This window comes from Centroberyx affinis, unplaced genomic scaffold, assembly GCF_046629955.1.
Source record: "Centroberyx affinis isolate AG114_WGS23_722 - 3 ecotype Tasmania unplaced genomic scaffold, CSIRO-AGI_Caff_v1 ptg000398l_1, whole genome shotgun sequence".
NCBI lineage: Eukaryota > Metazoa > Chordata > Actinopteri > Beryciformes > Berycidae > Centroberyx > Centroberyx affinis.
In genome coordinates, this window is record NW_027279066.1 from 1 (window position 1) to 25,181 (window position 25,181).

The 25,181-nt window shown below is 44.5% G+C and overlaps 1 protein-coding gene across 1 annotated transcript; it reads left to right on the plus strand.

Moving 5' to 3' along the window:
• Window positions 1-20: 20 nt before the first annotated feature.
• Window positions 21-24,001, plus strand: casz1 (castor zinc finger 1). The gene is made up of 15 exons (XM_071516323.1): window positions 21-62; window positions 4,057-4,221; window positions 6,022-6,194; window positions 6,618-7,483; window positions 10,876-11,008; window positions 11,445-11,508; window positions 12,517-12,680; window positions 12,915-13,037; window positions 13,161-13,481; window positions 13,576-13,774; window positions 14,609-14,780; window positions 16,422-16,570; window positions 17,338-17,551; window positions 18,414-18,776; window positions 19,625-24,001. The coding sequence occupies exons 1-15, from the start codon at window positions 39-41 to the stop codon at window positions 20,881-20,883; spliced, it is 4,389 nt and encodes a 1,462-aa protein (XP_071372424.1). The 5' UTR covers window positions 21-38; the 3' UTR covers window positions 20,884-24,001.
• Window positions 24,002-25,181: the final 1,180 nt, after the last annotated feature.

The following is a 25,181-nucleotide window of genomic DNA, read 5'->3' on the forward strand; positions in this document are numbered from 1 at the left end:
TGCACTGCGCCTACCAATATAGAGAGCATTACCACTGCATGGACCCCGAGTGCAACTACCAGGTGAGTGTGTGTACTTTAACAGTTTTTGGAGCGTTTACCCTAAATACACGTTTAACGTGTTGCCCCTGTATCCTGCAACCTTCAGTCTATAAGGTCAACGTCTTTCAGTTTACATTCTCTTGGCCTTGTTACTTGTCACAGTGAAAAATGAGATACCTCATGATAAGGTAATGTAGCCTCAACAGCCAAGGTTCATCGCTTGTAAATGGATGCCCCCCCCCCCCACTGACGAAAACCAGCTAGTGAGTACTAAAGAGGTGCTGTTCCCAAATACCAAGGTTAGGTTAGGGATGATTTCAAGCAAAGCCTCTTCTGCGCTTTCAGGACATGACAAACTACAGTAGGATAAACAAATATTAATAATGTGTCATCTCTTAAAGATTTAGTCTGTTTGCTGACTAGTTAGCATGGCAAGGAGAGTGAAGGAATATATAGCAATTTATCGTTTGACTGTAACGTTAGCTAAATATGTTCCAGTGGTGTATCATATATTATCTTTGAGTTAATTTGAATATAGTTGCCTTTAGACAGCCATAAATCCTGTGACTTATGTACTGCTTTATTCTAACAGACCCAAATGGAGGCAGGAAGATCAGCCTCAGATGAAGGGAGACAGGCCAACAGAGTTGAGGTGATTAGAAGATGAAGAAAGTTAATAAAGCTAAAATACTGTAATTGTATTCCTGGTTTTCCTTAAGACGAAGCTAAAGCTGTTGTTGCTGCCATAATGTAAAGGCAATGCCCATCTCCTAACGTGTACCGCTGTACACACTAATATCATTCGTAAGCAAGTCTCAACATGATGCGTTAATTTAGAATAGTGACGACTATATCAGAGCCATGTGGTTATCTGACATGAACACCAAATTAGCACCCCTCCAGCCAATCAGCATCAAGTATTCATCCAGGCCATTGTGTGAATATTAATAGATGATATTTTGAGAGTTGACTTTTTTTTGCCATGTCATGTTTCCTCTAGCAAGAGGAAGTTGAGCCAGTTTTCAAGAAAGTCCCTGAAAATATTAGCGATAGCGTGGAAATGCTAGTAAAATATGAAACAAGTGAATTGTATTTTTTTAAGGTAATGAGAGCAGCCATACTAACCAAACCCCATATCCAGGGTAGGACACTGCACTAGAGCCTTTTTCTGTTTATTTTATGTATGCAGCTGTTAGTGCTATGGAAGTCTTACATCAAATCATGCTAATTAAAGCAGTAATACAATGATCCAATCAGTCTTGGAGCAAATATGGGATTGTATACATAAATAGTGATGTAGCCTAATGTTGCATCGTGCAAAATTGAGAATAAGTCCTGCATACAGAGTCACGATAAAACTGCACCACTATAGGCAACACTGCCATCTAGGGGTTCATTGCAGTGTGCAGTAAAAACGCACATTAGCAACAGAAAGGTGAAATTGCTCATAGGTTAATCTTTACAATTTAGATTGAGATATATATGAAGAACATTTAGACATATATTTAGATTTACAAGTGTTTTAGTAATGTTATGCCAAGGATATTTTAGATCATTAGGGGTGTTTGCTTAACCTTAAAATCAAGTAAAAATTTTTAAAATGCATTAAAATGAAGCATTTTGCAAAATAAACATCTGCCAGGTGAGCACCCAGACCTCTCTAGATAGGTGGGTTCCCCCAGTGAATTCTGGCCACAGACACCACTAGTCGCACCCAGAAGGGTTTATGCAGATGAAAACTTTGTTGGCGCTGGGTCTGCTGAACAGGCTATGACTGTTGGCATTCATTCAGTTTTAAAGCAAAGGCTTTTTTTTTCTTTTCCAAGCTTATTCCGGGCGCAGTCGGCCTTTGACAATTGGCCTTTTATTACAGGGGTTAATTGTAAATATGCTTGAAATATGGCTCTTTTTTCTATGTGCTCTTTTTTCTGAAGACATCTGCCACTGCTAGGGGCCTGCTTTTAATCCCCTTTCACGTTATTAATCTTGTCCTGGTCCCAAGAGTTGTCATGTATGGCACAGGAAGGGGAGAAAACACAAAGCAGATCATAATACAGGCCTTGTGTTTGCTATAGCATATGGTCTAAAAGAATTAGACAAACACTGGTAGATTTGTCAAAGATGACAAAAATCCTTGCACAACTAGAGGTGTGTGTGTGTTTTTCTTCCTTTCTTCACAATTTTCTGAATTAAGCCATCTTCAACTCTAATCTTCTTTGTCTGCTCCTGATCAAGAGAGATTACCGCTCGATAAATATTGTTTATGTGGTGAGGAGCATTACAGATCTGGGCTTTCATTTTCTGCATGAGTCCCACTTCACAGTTTGATGAGACACATTCTTGCAGGAATACAAAGGAAAATCATTTCATGTCATTATTTAGGGTGTTAGTTCAGGTTATCATGGCAATTTCCACGCTCAGGTCCACATTTCTCAGTAGCTTTGTGTTGCGTGGAAACACAGATATGCTTTGGAAGCCAGCTCTCTGGATGTCAATACCCTGCAAAAAACAGGCAGGCTGTGATGAGCAGCCCCTTTCGAAGCGATAACTCATGAAATGTTACATGACACACACTCCTGGAATATTATCCCACTGCCAGCCTCCGGGCGATTGGCTGAGTCCGAACATTCTCCTTTCATGGGCTTGTACGTGAGAGAGTAGAGTGTGCATCTTGCCACACTAGTGGGAATCCTAAAATAAATGTAGCAAGTGGCTCCCAACCTTCATCACCACTCAACTGAAAATGAGCTCTTTTTCCCAGTCAGCTCTCTCCATGGCCTATTTTGGACGGCTTGATGGATCGAATGTACGATGACCGCAGTTCAACTTATCTACTGCTGATCATGGACCATTAGACTCTAGAAAACCCAAAGCCTAGAACCGAGCTCAGTTTTTTCTGAAAAATAATTCAAAAAGTGTCGAATCTGAGTTGTTCAATGATTAGATTAAAAATCCCAGTGAATTGTTTGCCCTTACAGGAGTTAGACCTCTCAGAAAAATGCGGTGGGACATAGGCCAAGAACTGGGGAATGAACAGCTGTGCGAGATCCTAGCTTTTTACTTGTGCACTAGTGGAACACATGACGCAAGGCAATTACCCTACTTTGTACAGCAATTAGTTGCATTTTAGAATGGTTCTTTCTGATATTTTTTCCCTCAACTGGAGATAAATATGGATTGAAGACAGAACTGTCTCATTGATTTGCGCTTCTCCTGTTACAGTTTCTGTAACATCAGCTTAAGCCCAATTACAGCAGATTTGGTTGCTGTTGGTCTCTGTGGAGTGACTTTTCTGTTTTTCCTTCCTGACTCCTGGGTGTGGGAGGGATTTTTTTAATTTTAGAGGGAGGGTATCTTAGCATATTCACTCATCATTACTGGCGAAGCCTGCACCAAAAGCGAGCGTTAATGCTTTAATTAAAAATGGAATCATATCTCAGCGAGGGAATTGAAAGGGAAAACGTTTTTTGGTTGGCTTGTTTGTTTGTTTGTTTGTTTCTGTTGTCTTCTATTTTTCCCCTGTGCACGTCTGAAAAACCATCTGCACGGAACATCATTTTTCCAAAGCCAGAAACATCAGAACTGTGATCTTGCATGTCAATTGATCCATCTTAATTAAAAAAATAAAGTATGGGTTGGAATGAAAAAATAATATAGAGGCAGGGGTTGTATGGGGAATGTGCTCCATGTACAGAGTGGAGGCTCCTCCTGCGCTCAAAAAGTCCCAGTCCCAGTGCCTTTGGTGCTGCATTTGGATAGGTCACAGCTTATTTGGGATACATAAAGTAAATCAATAACCACCAAACATGTCACCTTTAAAGACATCCTGGCCCTCTCTATTGCAGTGTGTACAGCTCTCCCCAACTGCCAACTGGCTCCTGCATGTTGCAGCTGCTGCTTCCACAGAGATAAAGTGACTTGTTGCTGATTCTGTGACTGGTTTAAATAAACACCAACCTGTTGCCGTACATTTGCCCCCCCCCCACCCCCCACCCCCCCTTCCCCTCCTTTGCAGAGGTTTACCAGCAAGCAGGATGTAATCAGGCACTACAACATGCACAAGAAGAGGGACAACTCCCTGCAGCATGGCTTCATGCGCTTCAGCCCCCTGGACGACTGCAGCGTCTACTACCATGGCTGCCACCTCAATGGAAAGAGCACCCATTACCACTGCATGCAGGTAGACTACACATCCACACACACACCCTTCCCTCTCTCTCTCTCACACACACACACACACACACACACACACACACACAGATATATATCTACAAACATATGGCCACTCATCCTAAAGCATTGCATACCCATGACTCATTATCACTTACGCAGATCTAAGGATCCTGGTGAAATGGAATGGAAATGGAAATGGAAAATGGAAATGCAGAGAATTATTAGAGAATAATGAATAAACTTACATCCCAGGGCCACGCCACAACACTAGACATACAGTAAAACTACTCATTTTCCATTGGGCTTTCTACTTTGAAATACAGTGTATTGTCATCTCAAGCAATATACCGCCCAAGCTCAGGTTGTATGTCCATATAGAGCCTAAATCCTGGTTCTGTGTCCATTAAGAGCCTAAATACAACTGAGTTGAGTTATTGTTTGCACCAGTGTCACCATTTAGGGGCAATTCAAGATGGCACAGTGTAACGCAGAAAAAAAAAGGAGTTGGAGAGCATCATCACATAGCTGATGCCAGGCTCCGGGAAAACCAGGCCACTCAGGCACGACAAGACACACGAGTTCCCCAAGACGGCCGAGAGTCACGCAGTTTAACTTCATCTATAAAATGGAATTACAGTTCCCCCCACTTTTTCCATTAATACCAAACTGTATTTAAAGAGGAGTTTGGCGAAATGTGTTCTTAAGTAAATAAAAGAAAATTGAAAAAGGATGAATACACGTGAGGCTGCTTGTGCTTTCCCCACCTCTTCGCTCTCTCGCTCCTTAATTGGCATGGATAAAATTCAGTTAGGTGTTTATATAAACTACACATTTTTCATCTTTTAGTACCAAGCGGCCAGTTGAAGATTATTCCCCCCTCTGGATTTGTTTAATTTTTTACATCTGCTTATTTTCAATGTGTCATTGTGCGGAGAGCTTTCTCACCGGCAGGGCAGCAGCGCAGCGCAGGATGGCTTGAGATATATTCTTTTTTAAACCCCTCTAACGGCGTAATTGTTATTAGGACGTTTCAGCCCTTGTTTTAACAGTCCCTGAGAACCTGCAGATGTTGGCATCGGTACTCTTGATTTAGGGGGGAAAAAAACAGAGTGGCATTTTTTTCATTGTTTGACTCAATATGGAGAAGTTGCCCGGTTTGTGCGGGTGAAAAGTGCCAGGGATGATATACAATTGCTGCTTTTAATTCAAACATTAGCTATTTTTTTCCCTCTGCTGGCTCTGAGGGCTCCTGAGTACCAGAACATTTTAAACTAAAGAACAGGACAGTCATCTTACTCCGCTCCCCCCTCTCTCTGCCCCCTCCACCTCTGAAATTTGTTCTCTGAGTTACAGTAAGGTTGTGGTGACTACATTGTGACACTCCAAATATGAATTGCATTTTCTAACAGGCAGCCTTGTGTGGAAGATATTGTAGTTTCAACCACAGCGTACCTGCTGTGACCACTGCCTCTTTCAGTGAAGTTTTTCCTTTTTCCAGTAGTCACAGTGACAAACATGTTTCCAACTTACAGGTTTGATTTGAAACTCATACAGCTCTAGTGCCTTTTACCACAAATTAAAGGGTGAACGTGAGAAAACGGCCTGCTGCCAGCCATTTCTAGGCCACTAGCATCTTCTTAACCACACTGAGCTCATTTCTCAACAGCTCCTATGTCAGATCTCTTAAAAGCGTTGTGTTTTAGAAGATGGCTCATCCAAACCATTGTTGCAAATTGAAACTGTCATTTCTGCTCTGAGGTCGGATCTTTTTTTTTTTCCTATCACATGTTTCGTCTCTGCTGTGCAGGTGGGCTGCAACAAGGTGTACACCAGCACCTCGGATGTGATGACTCATGAGAACTTCCACAAAAAGAACGCCCAGCTGATCAATGACGGCTTCCAGAGGTTCCGTGCCACCGAGGACTGTGGCACAGTCGAGTGTCAGTTCTACGGGCAAAAGACCACACACTTCCACTGCAGGTGTGGAGACTCAATAGCATATGTTTCTTATTAGTAATACTTAGTTTGTGCATTGCTTCCCCACAGGGTTTTTTATATTCATGAAACCTACACCTGGGCTAAACATGTGGAAAGAACACCTATATAAATTGATCTTCATAAGTTTGCATCCAGTTCTTTTATTGAAGTGCATGAACCAAGAAATTATTATCAATAGTCACAGAGAATCGCTTGATTGAATGCATTCCTCTGGCAGAGGTTGATCGTGGTGACGTGTCAATGAGCTGGTGTGTCACCTAACCGTGTCAGCTATCATTCCTCCATTGTAAAGTATTTGAATCATGTGGCCCAACTCCATGACTCATGAACAAACTGCAGCATGCTACTGAGGAAGCTTTGTGACTAAGCGTCTTACCTTACCATATTTTCCTGATTTTTCCTCAGGCGCCCAGGCTGCACATTCACCTTCAAGAACAAGTGTGACATTGAGAAGCACAAGAGCTACCACATCAAGGATGATGCATATGCCAAGGATGGATTCAAGAAGTTCTACAAGTACGAGGAGTGCAAGTATGAGGGGTGCGTGTACAGCAAGGCCACCAACCACTTCCACTGCATCCGCTCAGGCTGCGGCTTCACCTTCACCTCCACTAGCCAGATGACCTCCCACAAGCGCAAACACGAGCGCCGCCACATCCGCTCCTCCGGCGTCATGGGCCTCTCTTCCACCTTCCTGGCACCCAAGGATGAGCAAGAGGAATCGAGCAACGATGACCTGATGGACTTCTCGACCATCAGCAGCAAGAACTCCAGCCTGAGTGCCTCGCCCACCACCCAGCAGCCCACCAGTGTACCGCACCTGCTGGCCACACCCACCACCGCCGTCTCCTCCTCCTCATCTGGCCACAGCCTCAAGTCCACACCCTCGCTGTCCAGCGCGGGCCAGCGTATGTCCAGCCTGCTGTCCCAGGCCCTGCCCAGCAACATGCCGGTGGCCCTCGCTCTTTCCAACAGCGCCCTGGCCGCCTCCAACCCCTTCTTTCCCCTCATGCCCAGGCTGCCTCTCCAGCTCCCCCCCTCAGCCGCCAGCCTAATATCAGCCGTGTCTTCCGGCGCCCACTCCATGCCCACCGACTCGCTGACCCAAGGCTGCTCCACAGCAGGGGCGGACGGAGCCATGGCGTCTACCCCGACCTCCTTTGCCGCCTCCTCCATCATGGAGAAGATCTCAGCAAGCAAGGGCCTGATATCACCCATGATGGCCAGACTGGCGGCTGCTGCCCTCAAGCCCTCCAGCAACCCAGACACAGGTTAGTTTTTTCATCAGTGATTGGTGTGGTGATTACTTTAGCTGAAAATAATTATTCTTTTTCAACTTGATTAATAATTGAACCAGCTCAACTCACTCATTTGCAGTTGCAAATTCTGTGTACTTTTTTTTATATGCTTGCTTACACTATCTAGAGGCTTATCCAAAAAGTATGAAAAGATATGGCAAAAACAACCATCACTGAGCTGTGTCAATACCCAAAGAGAATGCAAATTGTGTTTTCTAAAAGCCACATCCTCCTTCGTGTGTGGGGACTTGCTCCACTCCAGCCAGAGTGGAGAGAGTGCACACAGAGGTCACTTCTATCACTGTCCCACAGTGGAGAGAAAGGCAGGAAAACTGCCGCTTTCAGGCTTTAAGGGACATACTGGAGGCATGGTCCTCTGCTCTGGGCTTGTTATTGTGTTGATCGTTTGTCAGATACCCACAATCCATTTGGAGATAAATGCGCTGACAGGGGAGAGTAGAGCCTGTAAAAGTCTCTTATGATGTTCAGAGTGGGGGCTCCTGGGGCTTGTGTCGAACATGTTTCCTCATCATTGGTCTCTTATCTGTGTCTGCGCCCGTTCCAAGCAAATGGAGGTGGAATGAAATTAAGTTCAGAAATTGCGAGAACAAAAAATGTTGTTTTTTTCTTCCCCTCTATGCAAACTGATAAAAAAACAGAAATCGCTCAGGCAGAAATGACTCAATGCACCAGAGCTGAGAAAGAGGCTTTTTTTCAGTGAAACAAGAACACACAGACACACTTGCACGCTTCTGCAAAGACACGCTTTTTGAATTTCTGGAAACCTTTTTGTCCTCAGAAAAACATGTCAATTTCCATTTAGCATAAACACAATTCACATAAATATCGGAGGTAATTGCCTTGTCTATGTTTATCATATTGCTCTAAACAAAGCAACTGAAAATGAAAATGAAGTTAAGGCATTAAATTGATAATGCTTTGCAGAATACACTCTCCTTCTCGGTAGCTGTGGGGCCTCCTGTGCTGAGCCTGAGCAGGTGGGGTGCGGATTGTAAATTGAGGGGAAAGGGGGAGCATCTCCGGATGCTGGGACTGGGGCGGATTACAGTTCCTGGTGGTGTTCCTGGAGCAGGACAGGCCCTGGGAGAGAGCCGGGGCAGCTGCTCCGGGGAGCTGAGCCGAGCCCAGGCTGTCAGGCTGAGCTCCACCTCTGGGCTTCCAGCAGGTACCCTGAAAACTGGGAGGGCACCCGCTGAGGGTGGGGTCTCCACAGATGGTGCCACCACCTCCCCTCTCTTTGCCTCAGCAGTAGAGAGGAGAGCTGCAGCTCACAGCTCCATGCTGGATAACAAAGCTGTCCTCCCTGCTGCTGCTGAGGGTGTTTGGAAACAGCTCCCCTGCCTCATTCACATATTGTGGTTCAGTGTCTAAAAGCATAGTGCAGATGGAGGACAGAGGGGTGTTTGAAGTTTTGTTTCTCATATTTGCTTCATAGATTGTGTGAACAGGACATTTGGGGCTAAATTGAAGAGGAAGTGGTTTGTGCTTCTCTGTCAAAAAGGTGTGAGAAAATTCTCAGCGTTAGTGGCTATTTTCACATCGTGTCAATTTTTTTGAAGGGGGTTGTGAAACTTCACCTCTAATCGTGGTGAATTGTGTTTTTTTCCTGTTTCTGCTTTCAGTATTTTCTCAGTATTTTTTTTTTTTATTAGTGTTCCACTCTAATTTACCCCTAAGTGTTTTTCCCAGAGATCCAAGCATCTGAAGGGTTTACTAATTAGACACACAGTACAAATGATCTTTCACAAGCTCTGTATCTTATCCGGAGTAATTACATGGTGGTACATTATTCCTGGATAATTTCCAGAAAGACGCTGCTTTGAGCCAAACTCATTTGTTCTCCCTCTTTGGGAAGTGGGTGGAAAAAAACTTCATGGTGTACAACAGAACAAGAGACTTTTACACTCTAACCCACCTTAAACAGTCAGCTCACTCTCTGAGATAGCGGTGGCATGTTTTTATTGTGCCTGGTGATCATGCGTAGATCATATAGCGAGTCGCTGCTCTTGATATAATGTGCTCTCATTTGGTCCGTGAGTTGATTTAATTGTCAATGACAAGGCAGGATTTGTCTGGCTAGTTAATTTTGGGTGTCCTTTTATCGGGTTGGGCGGAGGGGAGTGGGGAGGGGTGGTGGTGGTGGTGGTGGTGGGGGGGGCTGTGAACGGAGACTTTGTAAGTATTCAATGACCTCAAAGCAGACACAAAATTGTTTGACCACCGTTTTCCTCAACTCCACCCCGGCCCCACCCCCACCCTCACCATTGTCAGACTAAACCGACACTGACACTGACACTGACACATCCCCATCTCCTAGCTTTCAGCTGACAAGGCCTAAGACCGGCTTTTCCACTCCTATTCGGCCTGATATGTCTCTGGGTCATCTTCTAGCAGGGGGGAACTGTGGCTGGTTTCCCCCTACGTAGGCTGGTCTTGTTCTTCTCCCAAGCAAGAAAAGGAGAGGGGCTCCACCAGGCTGAGGGCCAAGGGCGCACACTTGGTTGCCCATGACCTTGCCTGTCACAATCCCTCAGCACCAGCCCCCAATTCCTAAACAACAGATCCCCCACCAAACCAATCACTGCCGCTGATGCACTCCAGTCTCACAGTGTCTGAGAGGCTATGCCAGGCCCTTCCAGCCCCTCCCTCTCCCATATTTTTTTTTAATAAAACACCACTTACTGTCTACCAAAAGCCAGCTTTCTCTGTATAGCCCCAGGACAAATTAATATTTCAATCACTTGGGGATTGGGGGGGGCAGGATTCACCTTCCTGTCAGCATTTTTTACCCCGCCCCGCTCCCCCCACTTTATTTATTTCATTGCAGTGCTCCTGTCCTCGCTCACAGCATCCACTGAATACCTATTTGGAGGAGAATGTGATCGAGAGGTCACGCTATTTGAACCGATCTGATTGGCTGTCAGCTCCAATCTGACCGACATAACCCCCCTGTTCCTCGTGGGTACGCTCAGTGGCATTGGCTGCCGTCCGTTGTCAGGCCAACGAGGAGCCTGGGAAGGTGGGAAGGGAGGGGGTGGCCAATCTGAGACTGCCACTTTCCCTCAGCATTAGCATCTCACTTAATGACCAGTTAAGAGGCAGCCTGGCAAATGAGTTGTGACAAGTGCTGCAGAAAAAGGAGTCTTTTTCCCTCATATCTCCCGCCTCTCAATCACCATTTAAAAGGCTTGACGGCCTGACATAATTCTGCAATAATTATCACTCGGAGTATTCTTTTCGGGCCAGGACAGAAGTCAGATTGGATCTCGTCATGGGGTAATAATGCTGACCAACAATAACTTTGTTGTCTCTCCTCTCCTCTGCGTCTCTGGCTTGATCCTCAGGGAACGGGCAGCATGCTTCGGCAAGCCGGTTCAATCTGGTTCAAGTGAAGCAGGAGCCAGTGGATGCCACCTCTGGGGCCTCCCAAGACTCCATGCAGGAGCACAGCCTGGACCTGAGCAAGAAAGACCACAGGTGAAACCACATAGGGAATTTAGGTTTACTGCCAAATGGAAAATATGTATTTATTTTTTGTTGTAAATGCACCTAATATACTCACAAAGTATAACAACAAAGTAATTAAGAACCCTTGGATTGATAGATGATTTCTAGATTAAAAAACATTTTTGGCAGCTGGGCTTATATCAGCATTGATTTATCAAAAATATTACACCTATCTACATTTGCATACCAATTTATAATCCTTAACATATTTCTCCATTTTTGTGGGGGAAGGATGTTTACATAAACCTTCAACTCCAATTTTCCCTCCAACTTACAGTAGATCTCATTTCTGGAGAAGCCAGCATTTTTCTTCTTCATTATACATGCACACCTTGCGTGATAAATAGTAATATTTACTGTTCTCATGCAAATCTTGACTAAACATTGTTCATTTTCCTTGTTCCAGTAATGAATCAAACGGACACCCTGTACCGGGGAATACATCTCTTTTATCCTCGCTTATGAATAAGGTAAGATCCATCCATCAAACGCTTTTCATCCCAAGACAAATTAGCGGGACACGGAGGGGCCTGTTTGTTTTTTAATGTTTCACCGCTAATAAGATGAGTTTGTATCATTTAAATTTTCCAGCCATTTTTCATACAGTGTAATTTTCACCGCACCTCTCACAAATTAATATAATGAAGCAGTAGCTGGGTGCCATGCCAGATATATAGAGATGTTTGTTTTTTGATGAGCTGTTTTGAACTCGCCGTCCATTTTTTTCTCCCCCTTTATGCTTTTTCTTTCCCCCGCCTCGCTCTATATTTATTTATGGAGTTTGTAAATTATTTGATTAAAAAGTCAGAGGAGAAAAAAAAAGGGAAAAGCCATCACCCTCATTTTTTACCAAGTCTGAATGTTAGCATAAGGATATTTAAAGGTGTATGTGTTTTTTTTTGTGAAGATTAAAGTGGACATTGTTTTAATCATACATCTTCTCTGACTAATACAAATGTGCCGGGTGGATTCCATTACCTTGATGATTTAATGACAGATCAGCCTCCTTTTTTTTTTTCTCTGGCTAACTGGCCAAGCCCCCACCACCCCCCACCCCCACCCCCAACCCCCCCACCCTGTCTTTGCCTGGGAGAAGTTAAATTCATGAGTTGCTCTCCACAAAGCAGTCGTTGAACCCTGACAGGAGAGGAGCTTGAAGACCCGTTGTCCTACAGCTCTTCGCGTCATGTCAGCCTTTTGGGGGTTTGTTCCAAGCCACCACATCACATAAAAGGGCGAACAATCGCTCCCAGAGGATGCTTGGCACACACGCTTGGCCTGCACTCAAGCAAAAGCCCGGATGTTTGTAAATCTGGCTGAGCTTTTTTGCTTTGCCAAATCGTTTGTGTCTGCGTGTGTCTGCGTGTGTGTGTGTGTGTGTGTGCGAGCTCACACACGTCCTGACGTATGCGAGTGTCTAGCTTACCTACGCTTGGTTAACCCATCTGCCGGTGGTTTATGTGCTGTGTGTTTTGCAGATGTCACAGGTGAACCCTGCCCTCTTCAACGCCATGAACCTGAAGACGGAGCTGGAGGCGGGCCAGGGAGCAGACACCTCGGAGGCTGCACAGTATCTGAGCAGAATCATGAAGAGGCCCCAGCCAGACAAGCCCACTGAGATCTGGAGGACATATCTCCGCAGGTACTGAACAGCTAGAGAGTACAGTCCTAGATGGTCTTTTTCAGTAAATACTACCCTTCATATATCACTGAAAACGCCCTGAAATGGAAAAGAACCTGGCCTTGTGTTGCAGGGGTTTCAAATGACTTTCTGTCACATAAGTGGATTTCAACCAGTTGTTCTCTCAATATTCATCATTTCTTTGAGAAAGTAATATATTTCAAGTATTTCTATGTTTTTTGTGTCTCTGTTAAGGTTTGACACAGATGACTTCTGTGAGGCTCAGTGTGACTTCCTGCAGAAAGTGCACTTCCACTGTCTGGTGGAGGACTGTGGGGCGCTCTTCAGCACCGTGGATGGAGCCGTAAAACATGCTAAGTAAGTGTCTTATACGTTCATGACCAGCGAAAGCTAACTACAGCTTTATATGCCACATTTCAGTTCTTTATTTTATTGGTCAAAATGAAAGTTTAGCTGAAAGCCTCCGTGTTGTTTTCTCAGCTTCCACCTGCGAGCGACCCTGAAAGTGAAGTCAGAGCCTCCTTTCAATGAGGCCAAGGAGTCAAGTGAAGGAGCCTCGCTGCAGCCCGCTGCCCCCGTTTCCATGGCCAACAACCCCTCCATGGACGTGGCCAACCTCACCTCTTCTGGCGGGTACGGCTCCCCTCCTCCATCCCTGCTGGCCTGGAAACAACTGACAGGCAGCATCCCTCAGATGCCCGCCTCAATGCCCAACTTGCCAGCCAACTCCCCCCTGGCCACCACCTCCCTGGAGAATGCCAAGCCACAAGTCAAACCTGGCTTCCTGCAGTTCCAGGAAAAGTATGCAAAGCATCCATGTCTATTGCATGGCATTGTATGTTGCTGTTCCTCTTTTATGTTGACTAAACCATGTCTTCCATTTTTGTCAACCCAGTGATCCCTGTTTGGCTACTGACTGTAAGTACTCCAACAAGTTCCACTTCCACTGTTTGTTTGGGAACTGCAAGTACGTGTGCAAGACCTCCGGCAAGGCCGAGTCCCACTGTTTGGACCACATCAACCCCAACAACAACCTGGTGAACGTCCGCGACCAGTTCTCCTACTACTCTCTCCAGTGTCTGTGTCCCAACCAGGTGGGTACAGCTTGATAACTGGGCCTGGAGCTGAATCACCAACTGTCATATCCCAGAGTTTTCTAAGCATGAAGTATGCTATCTATTAGACCTGTATTTGAGGTTATTTGACTCAAGGCTTTCACAATCGCTCCTCACCGTCTTCCATCTCTGCTGAGAAAGACAGTCGACTCACCCCCGTAATGCCTGTTTATATGTCAATGATGTCATTTTGACTGCCGCATTCTCCTCTCAGAAAAGGCCAATTTAGCTGATATTACCCAATAAATCATTGTCACTTGCACAGTAAACAAGGCTGTCTGGAATAGGGCAAAAATCAGGGGAATGCTTCGCAAATGAAACCTAAATGGCAGCCCCTGCCTGCTCTCATGAGCCCGTATTTGGAAAACCGTTTAAATGAATTCATTAATGTGTCGAAAATCACCCCTCTCACGAAAAGTACCCACCCCCCCCCGTCCTCTCCCCCTCCCCTCCCCTCCCCTCCCCCCTCCCCTCCATCTCCTGAACTGAGCAGATCTTATTTGGCCCAGTCCTTTGGGATCCGGGGCTCACAAACAGATGGTGGTGTACAGACATGTTAGAAAGGAGGGGTGGCTGGGAAAAGAACTGAGTCTGGACAAAAAAAAAAAAGAGTCAGCCTATTTAGATATGTGGGAGCTTCTTCCCAGAAAGGAAGGGGTTGTGAGGTATTAATACGGTTTTTAGAGGAACCAAGTGTAGTATTCATTTCAGCTTTTAACACAGAGAAAGATCAAATAATATTCATCAGCTCCACTTGTTATCAAACATTCAACACATTTGACTTGGAAATTATGCCTTTCCTCTCCGCTGCAGCACTGTGAGTTCAGAATGAGGGGCCACTACCACTGTCTGCGGCCCGGCTGCTTCTTTGTCACCAACATCACCACCAAGCTGCCCTGGCACGTCAAGAAGCACGAGAAGGCAGAGCGCCGCGCCGCCAACGGCTTCAAATATTTCACCAAGAGGGAGGAGTGTGGGAGGCTGGGTGAGTACTTCTGATACTCTGTGTGTTTTGGCCCGATGTCTCTCCTGAGTCTCCTCTTATCTCTGTTTCTGTTTTGTTTTTTTCTTTTCCCCTGCATCACCCCACAAGCACCCCCCACCTCATCCTCCTCTCTCCAGCTTTTGATAATATTTTGCCAGGGGGAGACATATGGGTTAGGGGTGTGAAATCAAGAGAGATGTAGATTGATTTTTGGTGGCTGTTGCAAGAGGATATTCTCTCTATGCCGCGATTGTTTACAAAGGGAGAGAGACCAGTGTTGGCAAACACAGTGTCACGCTATCAGAGCAATTCAAGTGGCATGAAACAAGTCTGGCTCATACCTTTTGTTGTGGTGTTTTGCATATGCACCATGGCACCTCAAGTCCCAAAGGTACTCTTGCCTGCACTATATGAGCAATAACGTAAAAGGGGGCAATCATATCCAGGTTGTTTTCTTCTTCCTTTTGCCCCTGTCAGAAATGAGCAATTAGGTTTGTGTTTGTTAATTATCCGGCTTGTCTGGTTTAGCCTGTTTGTGTTGTGAAGCTGCGCCTCACAGCCACCACCGCCATCGCATAGAAATGAATTAAAAGTGATCTGTTTTTTCAGGCAGTTACACAAGCTTTTCAGAACACACACACAAAGCAAACAAAAACAGGCCCTAAACAGCTGTTTTTTGTCCCCAGCCTGATCTGCCAACTGTATTGTTTGGGCTGGGCGAAAAAAAGAAAGGATTACCACCGCTAGCACTCCAGTCATAAAGAATTGATGGGTTGCCAGTATCCATGGCAGCAACATTAAACTGAACACCGTTGATGATGTTACCTGGTTCCTGTCTCACAAAAGGCCCTCCGTGTCGCAGGCGTTACTGTTATTTGCTCAACTTTGCGTGTTTAAAACATTGTGTGTACAAAAGCTATTTGATGACACAGACGTGTTGTGCCCTTAACCGGGTGCCATGGTTACTGACATGCTAGCACCTGCCCAGCATGTTACTCTTTCAATTATTTCTGCCTGCTTTTATATAATGGTATTTGATTAACAGGCACAAAAAGGAACATTCATTTAATTTGAAATCATAAAGCAATTAGAGCTAGAGCGGTTAAAACACAAGAAAAGAACAGAAGAATATGAAGCAGACAGCACTACAATAGAGAACAAAAGGAAAGATGACAATGGAGATATTTTGAAAAATGAATTTAATATGGGAATAATTGTATATTTACTTTGGTTTGCAGGGGTGTGTGCATTATTGGCCCACGGAAAATGAGAATTTATTTATGTAAATTCCTAATTGAATAAAGCATGTCAGTGTAATAAAAGAGCTCCACAGGTTTAGTCCACAGAAGCCTCGACTTGCTCAGTGTGACACTGGAGTGATCTAATATTCCTCCTACATGTACACTCTGAAACACTTTGAAACGTGATCCCTCTTTTGTTCCGGCCATGTCAACAAGCCCAAGTTATATCACGAAATAAAAAAGAAAAATCTAAAAGCATTTCACTTTGGATTTGATCTCATCATACGCCGTCACTCTGATCATATTGCATTTAGCACAGTAGCTGTTTTCAGATGTTAAATTAATGTGTGACTACAGTATATCATGAGAGTTTACCATTGTGTCTGGTGTTTTTTTCCAGGTTGCAAGTATAACCAGGTGAACAGCCACTTCCACTGCATCCGCGAGGGTTGCCAGTTCTCCTTCCTGCTCAAGCACCAGATGACCTCACATGCTCGCAAACACATGAGGCGGATGCTGGGGAAGAACTTTGACAGAGTCCCATCCCAGGTACTGCGACACGTTGCCTCATATGACACATGCCGTTCTCAAAAGGGTAATTGCCTAATAATATGGGCTGGAAACTTCAGTGGAACCTTAATAGGTCTTGATTAGTAATATTGCAGATATTCAAACAAAGGCAAGTTCCTCACACGCCCTTTTGTTGAGAAATGCTACAACAATGCTTCATTAAGTAGGAAAACACAGTCCCGCCTAAGAGTTACATATTTATTCAGATAATAGGATCTTTTTCTCTGTGCACATTCTACATTACCTACTTATTTAGCAATGCCGCTTGCCATATAGTTTCGGGTTTTGTCATTTTTCACTCTGCTTCCTGAGTCACTCGCATGGAAAAGATTGATGAAGGCCTTGGCTGTTGTTTTGTGAAACGACAATACCACTCATATCCTGTCATACCAATCGATGACAAATGACACATGAAATTCCTTTGACTAAATTTTGGATGCTGGAGTATACTCAACCTTTCGACTTAACCTGAGCGGTATGTGCACTATGTAGATGCATGCGTGTGGAATTTCTCGTTCTATTTGTTCTTTTTTTTCACGTTCCAGCTCTCATATCAGACATGACAGCAGTCTGAGGTTAAATCCTTAGAAACGTTTGTGCTCTTTCGTGTCGTGAGAAATGTTGGTCGTGCGCCAGGTGGCAACACCTATTTTAACAGCATGTTTGTTTTAAATATCCGATCACGGTGAAGACATGAAGACAAATATATATATATGGTATTACATCGCCTGCATTGTGTGCCCCAGGTGATGCCTCTTGGCCAGAGATCAGATGAGATGCACCAAATGTCGGGGCCCGGAGCCGGCATGGCCTCCGGCTTCTCCGGCATGATGGACGAGACCGACGACTACATGGACTACATGGGAGGGGGGGGCAGCCCCTTGGGCCTGTCCTCCGAGTCCTCCAACCAGGACCGGAGCTGCACCAGCACCCCCGTGGGCAACGAAGGCTCCCCAGCAGGTGAGTTCACCAAGATAGATTGGGCACCAGTATGGAATACTATACGCATCTGTAATATAGACCTTACATGTGTCTGAGTAACAGCAGGTAGAATTTGAATACTAAGAGTTTATTGTAAAAGCAAATAGTGCAGTACTGATTTTGTACTCGGCATCATACATCATACTTCATAGAGAACGCAGCAATTGTCTACCATGCCCAGAAAATCAGCAGTTTTTCATTTCATATATTCTGCAATCATGTATTACTTGATTTAGTAGTTAATTGACTTACAAACAGACAATCAATAGCGTAAGGAGACATCAATCATATATGGGGAACATGACAATGCCATTTTCTTATGTTCTCAGTCTAGAAATTACAAGATCCTTTTAAATTTGCTTGGTCATCCTCATAAAACATTCATTTTGTACATCAGCAGTTTGAGTTATTGCACTATATGAAGCATATTACATTTTCCTTTGACCTGAAAGTCATCACTGTGGCAATTTCAGCTTTATGTCTACTTAAGCACTTTAGCGTGTTGAATTGTAGTAGAAAGGGCTAAAAGCCTCTTTTCCATAAACTTACTGAAGAAACACATTCTCCTCTGCTTTTTTCAAAATCTGAGCTTGCCTTCATTTGTATGATTTTCACATTTCTCCATTTGTTGCCAATATTATCCACTACTCTCATCATTGTTGCTTTGGCTGGTGTTGGGTTACTTGTCTTGAATGGGCCTCATTTTGTATCATTCTCTTATCTTTTCCCTTTTTACCTCCCATCCCTCTGTGTGATTGGGCCCTTGTTTTTGTGTCTACCCGTCTGTCTGTTTTCCCTCTGTGTCTGTCCTCCACCTTCTCTGGTCAACCTGTCTCTCCAGGACAAGGCTACCCTGCCACCACTTCTGCTCCTACCACCCCTGCTGACACTAGCGCTCCCCAAAATGCACCTCCTACTCCTCCTCCTCCTCCACCACCACCACCTCCTCCTCCACCTCCTCCTCCTGCTCCTCAGCCTGGCCTCCAGTCCCAGGTCCCATCCCTCTCTCCTGCTCTCCTCCGACCTCCTCTTCCCTCACTCCCATACCTCCTCTCTCCATCCTGTCTGTCATACTCTCTGCTCAGCGCCTCTCTGGGAGCCACTCGGAGTGTTGTCATGCCAACCAACACACCAGCTTTCAGCCCCATCATTGCCACTCCGTCTCCGGTTAAAAATGACGTCCCTATAGTGCAGGATGCTGCAGGTACTTATCCCCGGCGCAAACCAACACTGCAGCTGTCACTCTCAATTGAGTCCTGTGCAGCATTTAACTGTGTGATCCAGAGTTACTCTGCAGTATTGTTGTGGAAAGACAAGAGAAAATAAAAGGGGTTTTCCAGCATGCAAAAAGTGAAAATTTCCATAGAAACTATGAAAAGTGCATGCTTACTGGGGTGGGTTCAGTGACACAGAAGATCTCACACACTAAATGTATTTAATTACATCATTTACACCTTTGCGTTCGGTCACATTGACTGTAGTGCTCCACTTTGGTGTTTACTAGGATTTAGCGATAGAGCAGTAAATTTGGCACCTGTAGTGTGAAGCCTTGGCCTTGTTTAGCCTCCATTAACAGGACTGCATCAGCGGCCTCTTATTTTAATCACGCCTCAAGTTTTATCGAGGCCCACTGCTTGCTGTCTTGCAGAACAGGGATCACATCATTAGCAGTGACCCCAGGGTGCTGGAAAAGGTGGGCACCCCTCGTAAAACAACATGGAGATAAGAGAGGCGGTTAAGACCCACAACTCCGCCTCTGTTTGGAGGCTGTAGACACCCTGTAAAAGTGTCATGTTCCTTTTAGCAGCAAAGTCAATCTATCATTTTCCCCCTCCTTTAATCATTGAGGGAATTAGGAATAAAAAAAAATAAAAAACTGGGGCTCTGTATGCTTACTCAGCTGTGAACCACTTCTGGCTGAGTAAGGAGGCATATTAGAGTTTCAACCAAGTTGATCTCGCAATGTGAATTGCTTGTTGTGGGTGGGTTTTGCATTGTGCACCGACTGATTATGCTTTAATGAGCTTTCTTCCTCCTTGTTCCCAACTTTAGGCAACACCATCTCCATCCCCACGGCCACTGGTGCCAAGAAGCGCTTCTGGATCATCGAGGACATGTCACCCTTCGGCAAGCGGCGCAAGACAGCCTCGTCACGCAAGATGCTGGATGAGGGGATGATGCTGGAGGGCTTCCGTCGCTACGACCTGTACGAGAACTGCAAGGACTTAGGCTGCCAGTTCTCTCTGAAGGTGACCCACTACCACTGCACACGCGAGAACTGCGGCTACAAGTTCTGCGGCCGCACCCACATGTACAAGCACGCGCAGCACCACGACCGAGTGGACAACCTGGTCCTGGACGACTTCAAGCGCTTCAAGTCATCGCTCAGCTGCAACTTCCCCGACTGCCAGTTCTCAGGCAACAGCACCCACTTCCACTGTCTGCGCTGTGGCTTCCGCTGCACAGACAGCACCAAGGTGACGGCCCACCGCAAGCACCACGGCAAGCAAGATGTGATCAGCGCCGCCGGCTTCTGCCAGTTCAGCTCCAGCGTCGATTGCGAGGTCGTCGACTGCAAGTACAAGCTCAAGTGCTCGCACTTCCACTGCACCTTCCCCGAGTGCAAGCACACTGTGGTGGGCATGTCCCAGATGGATTCCCACAAGCGTAAGCATGAGAAGCAGGAGCGGGGCGAGCTGCCGTCTGTGTCCCCCAAACAGGAGGGGGCGCACCACCTAGTCGGAGGTATGTCCGTGGTCCCGCCAGCTTCTATCGGTCTTCCCTCTCCCTCGCACGCCGGTCTCCATGCGATGTCCCACAACAACAGCAACGCTCCCTCCATGCTCTATCCATCAGGCAGCATGGTAGAGTATAACCACCCGTACCCGCCTTCCTCCATCAGCCTGGATAGCTCCCTCAACCTGGGCACAGACGCCAGCAGCTCACTGTTCTTCCTGAAGAACGCCGCCGGTCTGGGCCTCAACGACTCGCTGGACCTCAGCAAGAAGATGCACCACAACTCGGCCGTGGCTATGGCCTCCGCGCCCAACCCCGCACCCCCGCTAGGTCTGCCAGCACCTCAGGACGACACCACAGGAACATCCGGAGACGCCGAAGACGACCTGTCACCGGAGGAGGAGCCGAACGCGGAGGAGGAGGAGGAGGAAGACGAGGAGGAGGATCTCAACACTGACTCATATGAAGATTCAATGCCAGAGCCTGATGGTGAAAAGGACAATGGTGAGAGTTTCGATGCTTCCGTTAACCACACTGACACTTCCCAACTGGAAAAACAAGAGGCTGGCCCATGAAAAACAATGACTGTAGGAACTGAAGAAAAACCCTGTGTACTATGAACAAACAGAAATTAAAGTGGCCTCATTTATCATGTTTAGAGACACTTCAGATGACAACAAAAAAAAACAACAACGTGGAGAAATGACGGCCCAAATTGATTTATTATGATGTTTACAAGATGACCAACATTATTAATTCAATTATGCATTAAAAAATGAACGGAGACACACAGAATTAGGCCCTCTTTTACACATGGGGCAGCAATGTAAAGCATTTTACTACACATCAGTCTTTTTGTGTGCGTGCATGTTTGACTTTAATTTATTTTATTTTTGTTTTCACTTTTTTGTGTGTGAAAAAAAATATAAGAAAAACAAAAACAAATCTCTCTATATAACTATATATGTAAGTGTGTGTGTGAACGTTGATATACAAAGGAAATCGCTGGCACAGTCAACATGAACTGCATATAAAAAGGGAAGTGAATCACTAAGGGGAAATTCTGAAACAGAATGTGTTCAAACATTTGATCCTTTTTTCTGTATGATTATTATTATTATTATTATTATTATTATACATTGAGAGCAAGGGGTGACATATTGCTTTGACTTGTGCCCAGCTCTCTCCACCAGTTGCAAGGTGTTTTATTTTGTTCTCTATGACTTGTGGAATTGACCAGTGACTGCATGGTCAGTCTCAGCTGCAGACGGGCGTCCAGTCGGGCGCTCAGCAAGCTGTCAGTCGAAACAGTTCTCTCTGACATTCTGCTAGAGTTGCTCAACTAGCACCAAAACCAAGCTCAGCCCTTGTAATTTTACCCCCCCCCCCCCCCCCCCGCCCCTGTTGAGGAATCAAGTTTGTGTGTGGATAGTGCACTTTTATATTAGCTGACGATGATGATTACGATGACGACGATAGATACTCATGAACATATATTTAAAAATATTTTTGTTACCATTTGCATCATTGCATTACGATTTCGTTATATGTTGTGTTGTTAGTCAGAAGCATATCGATATGTAGGCAGGCGGGCTCATGGTGGCCAACGGCCGGCTAGTCGGGGGTCAGACTGACTGGCCGAAACGATGAGTCACTCAGATGCAACGCGGGAAGGCAGAGGCGGCGTCAGGGAGTGTGTTTTATGTTTGAAAATGTACAGACAGAAAATGACGTCTCAACGGCATTTTGTTTTCCATTCACTATGGCTGTGGTTGAGCTCCTGTTGTAACGGTTTTTATTTAATATTTATGTGACCTTCCAATGAGAAATTTTTAGGGTGTTATTGCACTTTTTAGGTTCATTTTTACCGTCTGAAAAAAAAAATGATATATATCTTTTAACAGGGAATTTGCTTTAAGATGTTGTTTTAGTTCACTTTGCTTTGATGCACAAATAGATGTTAGTGTGACAAAGAACTGTTGTTCTGTGATTTATTTAAAGACTGGTTTTATTTGCTTCTGTGATTGGACGGTTTTAAAAATGGAAAATGGGCGTGCCAGAAATATGGCGCCCTATAAGAAACACTAATACGAACTGTGATTTAAATTAATTCTTAAGAAGATCATGGCGATGCTCACTTACTGTAGTACTAAATTACAAACCTGTCAAAGCCACACTCTGGTTTATATTGACCGAATGTGTAAGACCGAGGAGTGGACATTGTGATCATGAATTATCTCCTGAGCTTGGCATTGGAAATAAATGATCATAATATAGGGAATAATGTGTGTAGATGATATTCCTCCAGATATTGTTTTGAGAAGAAAAAAGGTTTACAGTATTTTCCTCTGTAAAAAAATAACTATATATGAACAAAATGCTCTTTGATGAACAGCTTCCTTTAAAAAGAAAACCGTAAAAAGGAGAAATGATTAATAAAAAGTTAAAAATTCAAATAGCCTCACCATAGTTTGCTTGTGTGCGTGACCTTTTTTTAATCATAATTCTACCCTCGCTCTAGATTTTTTTTTGAAAAAGTTGGCAAACAAGTTAGGGCACTGTTCTGTTCATACCATAGCATTGGCGGCAATGGAGATTCCGTTTTTTACTTTGATATTTTTGCATCACTTTTGCAGCATTTTTTTTCTCCTTTTTTTTTTTTTTTTTTCCAAACAATGTCAAAAGCTCATACTAAAATACACTGATTTGAATTTATTCATGGATGTTTCTGTTTTATTTAACAACTTGTTTTATCCATTGTCATTTTTGTGTGTGCTTTTTTTTTTGTTTTTCATTAATTGAAATTCTTGGTTTATATTTACTTTGCTGTGGGCATGCCTCGTTCACAGACTGAATTGTCTCCCTGGACTCAATTGCAAGGCAGTGCATCACCACAATATGTTTTTGTTTTCTGATCATTTGTTGAGATAGCTATCGGGCTGGGAGACATTGTGCACTTGAATACAGTTTATGTGTGTGTGTGTGCGTGTGTAAAATAGCAGGATTTGTAAAAAGTTGAAAATAAAGAAACTATAATTATTATGACAATACATATGTACTGCTTGATAGTGCTTTAGCCTGAGGACATTTCGGGTGACGTGCGGAGGGGAAAGGTGCTGCTGGACGACCCCGGCCCCGAGGCCTCAGGGGGTTCGTACTGACTAACCCAGATAGCTGCAGCAGGGCAAGAGGTCACAGCGGTGGTCTCTCTCTCTCTCTCTCTTTCTCTCTCTCTCTCAGTGATACTACTGAAGGGGATGTGTGTGTGTGTGTGTGTGTGTGTCTGGTTCTCTTCCCCTGAGAAAGACACACAGACAGCGACTGTAAGAACACAGACCTGTGGAACTGTCCCGAGGCTTCGATTCCTATTTCATGAATTTTCTTGTGCATCTTCCCCCGCTTTGTTCCACTAGAAATTGAATTGAGGAAGTGTGTCCCAGAATTTGAAAAAAACAAACAAAAAAAAAAACATCTGCATTTATGCAGGTAGAGGAATCAACAATATTTGTTGTTGGGGTCGCCCGTTGTTCGAGCTTGACGTTCTGGTGAGAGAACAAGATGAGAGCCGGGACCATTAGGCAGATTTAGAGGCCTGCTACTGCTAACAAGATGGCTCTCTGTGTCTTGTTCAATGTTAACAGGGCACATTTTTAATTTCTGGTAGTTGTTTTTTTTTTTTTTTTTTTTTTTTTTTTGCCTTGAGCCATGTGCTGGGTTCTCCTCCCACTCCTTCAGTGTCACCCAGTGGCCAGTGTGCTGGTTCTGTCTGTCCCCCAGTCTACAGCTGTTCCTGTCCTTCCTCCTTCTCTTCCTTGTGATGTTTTTTTAAATAAAAAAACGGGTAAAGGCATCACCATCTGTCAGCCAGCTGGCATCCTGTATATAATCTACCAGAAAAAAAAAGAATAAACATGAAAATTATATTACACAAAAACCAGACGGAAACGACCTCCAAATCCTGCATAGGCTGCTGCCGAAACGACAGATCGTTTTACTGTTTTAATTAACAGAGGAAAAAAGATGGTATAAAAAAGTAGGGGGGAAATAAACTGAGATGTATTTCCTCTGCTAGAAAAGTGTAATATGAAAGCCGTCTACTACTGCAGCGTAGTGGATAAACAGAGCAACATTTTAGCCTTTGTAAAATATATTGCACTTTTGGACTAAAAGCCATCTCCAGTTCGCAGTCAATTTGGCTAGATTCATAACCATTACAGGTAGGCAAATGAGACATTTTATATGAGAAGTAGACAATGAAGCAATTTAAAGAAGTCTCTCTACTTGAATTTGCTGCCCTCAGCACTACTGTTCATACTATTCATATTGCGTATTTCCACTTGGATACAGTGCTGTTCATCTTCATTGTGCTATATTTATGTTATTCCTTTGTTTCTGCATGTCTTATGCAAAGATTGAGCTTTTCACTCAATGAAATAAAAATATACTGAACAAATGTAGGCCTGTTTCACTGTTTCAGTGTTGATGTCTTTTAAATATCAAGAAGAGTATGACCCATCTTTCAGCACACGTACACGTAGTACACGTAGTACACTTACACTTTTCTATCTTTTCACACCATCAAGTAGTAGGCTACGTTTTATGTGCGCCAACAGAGTGTGTGAGAGTGTGTGTGTGGTTGGGTATGTAATGCATGCTGGCCACCTCTGACGTGTGCTGGGTTGATGTGCCAAGAACAGGTTGAGTGAGGGGGGGGTGGTGAGGCAGTGCAGTGCAGAGAGGGAACAATCGGGGCTGGGAACACACACGACAGGTGTGCACTGCATATGTGGTCACATGATGCCTATAAGGCAGATTAGGGCCCAAACAGATGAAGCGCTGCTTAATGGCAGCTTTTATTAAGTTCACAAAGCGT